The 6,451-nt window shown below is 43.0% G+C and overlaps 1 protein-coding gene across 5 annotated transcripts in view; it reads left to right on the top strand.

Annotated features, from left to right (window-relative positions):
* Positions 1-1,300: 1,300 nt before the first annotated feature.
* The window catches only part of LOC140714546 (uncharacterized), a 441,169-nt gene continuing 436,018 nt past the window's right edge, over positions 1,301-6,451 (top strand). For 3 of the 5 annotated variants that reach the window (XM_073025824.1, XM_073025827.1, XM_073025826.1), the window contains exon 1: positions 1,302-1,919. In XM_073025824.1, the coding sequence (XP_072881925.1) occupies positions 1,794-1,919 (126 nt within the window). In that variant the 5' untranslated portion in view covers positions 1,302-1,793. Of the gene's footprint in view, positions 1,920-6,451 lie in introns of all 5 variants that reach the window. The other 2 variants (XM_073025825.1, XM_073025828.1) reach the window with 2 other exon arrangements.

Genomic DNA, 6,451 nt, shown 5'->3' with positions numbered 1-6,451 from the left:
TATTTTACTTTTTATAGTAACTTACTTTTTTAATGTATTGACTGTACTACTGCCAGAAAAGATCAAATTTCATTGTCAGGTTGGGTCATTTTCGGATCTTGGCAATCCACTAGCAAATTTTTCGTCACCACACAAGGAGACATCATCAGTGTGCTGTTCATTTGGATTACCAAGATCGGAGAACAACTCAACCGCCAACCACCCAAGCTACACATTTTCTGTGTTATTTCCAACAAATTGCATGATACATGCCAGTGTGAATAAACCTGATTCTGATTCCAAATGATTCCCTTTATATGTGGTCAATGCAACTGCACAGTGTAATATGTAAAACCTGCAGCTGTGTATCAGGCAATGTGGTAATCTCAGGCAAGATTTGGTTGGTGTTGTTTGTTTGGCACTGCTGAATATATATGAACATAGGAATAATATAATATAAAATACAGAAGCAGGAATAGGACATCCAACCCTTCATATTTACTTCATTACTCCAGGTACTCACCTCATACTCCTCTTAAGACAACAATCGTTCAGCCTCTCAAAATGAATGGGGAAAATTGATTAAATGCATAACTCATTACTAAAACCTGTGTCAAGATTTACACACTGTTATTTTAATGTTCAATAGTGGATTAAATTATTAAGTGATACAAATTAAAAAATAGCTCCTCTTCATTTCCTTCCAAAAATACTGATTTTTAGATGGCAGGAAATCCTGACTTTTTCAACTGATATAGCAGGACCATCCGAGTCAAAAACAGTTACTTTCAACGCCTTCACCCACTAACCCACTCCTCCACTTTTTATCCTTTCCTGTCAGACACCGAAGTACAGAGGTACTCCTGTACTTAATGTCATATATTGTGTGTTTTATTATTTTTTTTATCTTAGTGTGCTTTTATATGTTGTATTGGATCCAGAGTACCAATTATTTTGTTCTACTTTACACTGGTCTACTGAAAGTTACGTTAACCAGTCTTGAATCTTGAACTCAGACGTCAGGCAACATGTATGGAGGGGCACCCTTCTCAGGACTGTACACTGAATACATGGCTGGATTGGGTCCAGATCGTGTACAATGTACGCATGACGTGGGTTGGGCCCAATTCATGTACATTGTATGTATGGCTGGGACGGTATCCAGATGATGTCCACCGCCGACACGGCTGGAGTTGTATCCAGCTCGTATACATCACATGCATGTCTGATGCTTATCCCGTCCGGGTCGAGCTCACCGAGCCGCAGGCTGGCGCGGCGCCGTCAGCTGCTGCCTGATGGTGGCGCTGTCTGAGGGGGGGAACGATAAAAGCGGAGGGGCAGCGCGCGAGCCGGGCAGAGCGAGGGCGAGCAGCTGCCAGAACATTCGGATCTACTAATGGAGGGCGGGAGGGTTCGTCGCTTACGCATAAACACTAGATACTAGACACCCCCCACCGGCACCCACCCTAAACCCAACCCACCGCCGTGTCCGTCCCGCTCATCTTCACCGGCTCCGGCTGTAGCCGCCACTGCTGCTGCGCGCTGCGGCCCAGTGCAGTCATGGAGTGAAGGCCGGGAAAACCGGGGAGTCGGCTCAGCCGCCAACACCAGACCGAAGAGCCGAGCGCCGGCCTCTCGGCAACCGCTCAGCCCCAGGCCGCGGGGAGACTGCGATGAGCTGATTACCGCCCAGGAGTTAAATCTGTGTGGACGAACTGTAGCTCTGGCCCCCGCCGTGATTTATTTATTTTTAAAATCCATCAACCGCTTTTAATCTTGTAACGGCGGCGGGATCCGTGTTTTCTTCCACCGAGATGTTGGCTGGGGCCAAGGACAATCCGTGCCGCAAGTTCCAAGCCAATATTTTCAATAAGAGCAAATGTCAGAATTGCTTCAAACCCCGGGAGGTGCACCTACTGACGGACGAGGACTTGAACCAGGTGAGAGAGCAGGCTACTTCTTGTCAAAAGGGGAGGGGGTGTTTTATCCTTTCCGGCGAGAGTGGTCATGGAGTCTTTGTTTTGTGATTTGGATGACGAATAATAACACCGCAGTTTATGTTTTGGCTCTCCTCGACCCTCCGAGTTCACTCCATATCTTTTTATTCGGTTCGCGTTGGTGGGGGTGGGGGAAAGTAAGTGGACGTGAAAGATTGTGTTTGAATACTAACGGGCTGAATCACCCGGATTTGCACAACATAATTACTGCCAATTTGTTACGGTATTTTTTATATCAGGATGTAAACTGTGGAAGGAAAGGCTATTTCTTTTTCAAACCTATCTTATATTCCCCCCCCCCCAACCTATTGTGTAGATGTGACGTTATGGATCCCTCTCCTGCTGTGCTCTGATAACACTTAAGTAAAGGATTTTACTTAGCTAGCCTTTCACTGTATTCTCCCCTCCCTACGGCGTCAAACGCGGATTTATTTTTAAAAAGTTAGGAAATTATAATTAGATTATTACATTTCACAGTAGAATCCTAAGAGTCCTCAGGAAAGGGTTATCATTTATGTTGTATGCCTCACTTATGCCTCAAGAGGAAAACGTCACGTTGACATCAGTGCAGATTAAATCTCCATAGGGAACTGTCGTATGATCTTTCTTCTCGTTTCCCAACACTACTTCCACTCTGCCCCACGCCTGTGCACACACACCCCTCCATAAAAGCATATAATTAAGGTTTGTTTGAAGTGCCTTTAACGTGTAGAAAACATGGTTTGTAATGATATAAACCAATACAGTAATCAAATATGTTTTGAAATTTATTAGAATCTTTTTGCCATTAGAGAGAACTATTATTTACTAATGTAGAATCTTGAATGGAAACATCAACTTTGTCTCTACAGATGCTGCTTGAACTGCTAATTCTTCCCGCTGTTCATCTTTTGCTTTATTAAGTTTTAACAATGGTCACTGGTAGAATTAAAATGATTTCATCTTCAAATGTAATCTTCAAAGTAATGTTAAATTCTTAAGTGAATACATATTTTGTGGCAAAGCTATTTACTGATTTTTCCATAGGTAGCAGACCAAATAAAATAATTATTCTTAAACTTGATCATTTTGTCGTGTATTTGAGTTGTGAATATTCTACAGAGATCAGAATAAATTTGAAATTGACAAGGGAACTGGTTGAAATTGATGTTTGAGATGCTGCCTTTTCATCTTTTATCAAAATAAAATCTCTCGGAGCATTACATACATTGTGCTCTGTCAAGGGTGTAATTGGACAATACCATTCAAACTGAGTTGTAAATAGAAAACCAATATGCAATTTTTGAGCTGTTTTAACATAAACCTAATTGTTTACTGAACACTACTTTATCAATACCATTGTTTAAAGTATCTCATTATTAATTTTAAATCTTGTATTTTAAAAATTTTGGGTATTGAGCGCAGCAATGTGCTGGGTAATTTTTTACAATGACCAGAAAATTTGACGTTAACTAAAAATGGCACTTTTTCCTGTACCATTTGCCGAATATATTTCTGTTGATGAGAAATAGAGCTTCTCATTGCTATTTGGTCTTTGTTTTTATTTTTCAGCAGATCAGTTAAGGATGTTTTGCAGAATGCTTTGAATAAAATGTAGATTTAAACATTATGTTCACTATTGTGATTTCTGTGTAAGATTTTGATTCCTGTACTAGTGTTTTTGCTCAGTACTAGGGACAGTCCCCAGGTTAAGGAAGTTCCATTCTTGAGAACTGTTTGTAACCTGAATTTTCTGTAAGTTGGAAATGAACAGTGTGTGTGAGAGGATTGTAAAAGCAGCTGTGACAGGCGAGCAAGCATGGGAAAAGCAGCTGCCAGCTGGACTCACTGACTCCGTGAGTGAACAAGTGATACTGCTCTGTGCACCCAGCTCTGCTTTACAAGGACAGTTGTGGACAAGTGTGTTCCCACAAAATCAACCAGAAGCTCAGAATGAATCTGTAGTCTGACGAGGGTGAGATCAGTACCATTCTGGACTGATGACCAAGGGAAGTACAGGATGTCCAGGTATGACCTCCAGAAAGTCATCTCACATGTGGAATGGCAATTCTGGACCAAAAATGAATTGTGGAAGGATGCTAGACAACTGTGGCAGGGCTCGAATGCTATCACATACAAAGCACAACTGAGCGACATGTTTGCTCCCAGATGAGCTCAATGTTTTTTATGTTTCCTTTGACCGATGGAGTCCTACAGTTTAACAACCTGTAATTTCAGTCTTTGAGGCCTATGTGAGAGCATCCTTCAGGAGTGTGAATCCATAGAAAGCTTCTACCCCAAACAGTGTAACTGCCGAGTATTGAATACCTTTGCTAATCAACTGGTTGGAGTGTTTACTGACATCAGGTACTCAGACTGTTGAAGCAGGAGGTTAAAGGTGCTTCAAGCAGACTTCAATAATACTGGTGCTCAAGAAGAATGTGGTAACCTGCCTCAAAAACTATTGATCAGTAGCACTTGTGTCCACTGAGATGAAGTGCTTTGAAAAGTTGATCATAAGCATATCAACTCCTGCTTGAGCAGTTACTTGGATCTGCTCCAATTTGCCAACCATCGCAACAGGTCAACAGCAGATATGATTTCATTGACTCTTCATTCAACCCTGGAACATCTGGACAGTGAAGATGCATAAATCAGCATGCTCTTCATTGATTACAGCCCATCATTCAATACTATTATCTCCTTAAACTAATCAATAAGCTCTCATGACGTAGACCTTGACACCTCTTTGGGCAACTGGTTCCTCGATTTCCTCACATGCAGACTCCAGTCAGTTTGTATTGGCAACATCTCCACAGTCATCATAAGCACAGGAGCACCACAAGGCTATGTGCTTAGCCCCTTGCTCTACTCACTTTATACTTAGAACTGTGAGGCTAGGTACAGCTCCAATGCCATACTTAAGTTGCTGATGACACTTAAATGTGGCCAATCAAAAGTGGTGATGAATTGGCATATAGGAGGGTGATTGAAAATCTGTTTGACTAGTGCAAAGACAAAGCGCTGATTGTTGACTGTAGGAGGAGAAAATTGACAGACAGACAGACATACTTTATTGATCCTGAGGGAAATTGGGTTTTGTTACAGCTGCAGCAACCAAGAATAGTATAGAAATATAGCAATATAAAACCATAAATAATTAAATAATAATAAGTTAATCATGCCAAGTGGAAATAAGTCCAGGACCAGCCTGTTAGCTCAGGGTGTCTGACACTCCGAGGGAGGAATTGTAAAGTTTGATGGCTACAGGCAGGAATGACTTCCTATGTCGCTCAGTGTTACATCTTGGTGGAATGAGTCTGGCTGAATGCCTAACCAGCACATTATGGAGTTGATGGGAATCATTGTCCAAAATGGCATGCGACTTGGACAGCATCCTCTTTTCAGACACCACCGTCAGAGAGTCCAGTTCCACCCCCACAACATCACTGGCCTTACAAATGAGTTTGTTGATTCTGTTGGTGTCTGCTACCTTCAGCTTGCTGCCCCAGCACGCAACAGCAAACATGATAGCACTGGCCACCACAGACTCGTAGAACATCCTCAGCATCGTCCGGCAAATGTTAAAGGACCCCAGTCTCCTCAGGAAGTAGAGATGGTTCTGACAGCCTCACTGTTCTTTGACCTGTCCAGTTTATTGTCAATTCGTATCCCCAAGTATTTGTAATCCTTCACCATGTCGACACTGACCCTTTGGATGGAAACGGGTCACCGGTGCCTTAGCCCTCCTCAGGTCCACCACCAGCTCCTTAGTCTTTTTCACATTAAGCTGCAGATGATTCTGCTCTCACCATGTGACAATGTTTCATGGAAGTCCATGAACCAGTCCTCATTGGAGGTGGAGAGAGACAGTAACTTTAAATTCCTTGGCGTTATTATTTCAGAGGATCAGTCCTGGGACCAGAGCTTAAGTGCCATTATAAAGAAGGCACGGCACCACCTCTATTTCTAAGAAGTTTGGGCAGATTTGACATACCTAAAATAGTGGTTGCCAACCCGTCGATTGTGATCGACTAGTCGATCTTTGAGACTTTCCCAGTAGACCACAAGAGGAAAAAAAAGAAAAATAAATACACAAATACTGTTGAGAGATTGTTTCCGGGTTGCGGGGTTTTAGTTCCATTCTTTCTGCCCAGTGCGCATGCATGTAGCTCCCCTGCACTACACAGTGTACTTCAGTGGTCCCCAACCACCGGGCCACGAGGAAACGATAGGAGTCAGCTGCACCTTTCCTCATTCCCTGTCACGCCCACTGTTGAACTTGAACCCATGCAAGGTCATCAGTGGCCTAAACACAGTGATACCCTCGTGCCAGGGATCACCGGTTGGCCTCGGGCAGCTGGCGGGAGGCCTGGAGCGCTGCCTCTAAACCTGTTTAACACACCGAATGTTCATGGGGAATCCGGTGCTAAAATATTCACAGACGACCTAATTCGGGCTCAGGGTTTCATAATTAGAGCAGCTACCTCGCTGCG

This window comes from Hemitrygon akajei, chromosome 22 (assembly GCF_048418815.1).
Source record: "Hemitrygon akajei chromosome 22, sHemAka1.3, whole genome shotgun sequence".
Lineage (NCBI taxonomy): Eukaryota > Metazoa > Chordata > Chondrichthyes > Myliobatiformes > Dasyatidae > Hemitrygon > Hemitrygon akajei.
This window is presented reverse-complemented; position numbering and strand designations above follow the sequence as displayed.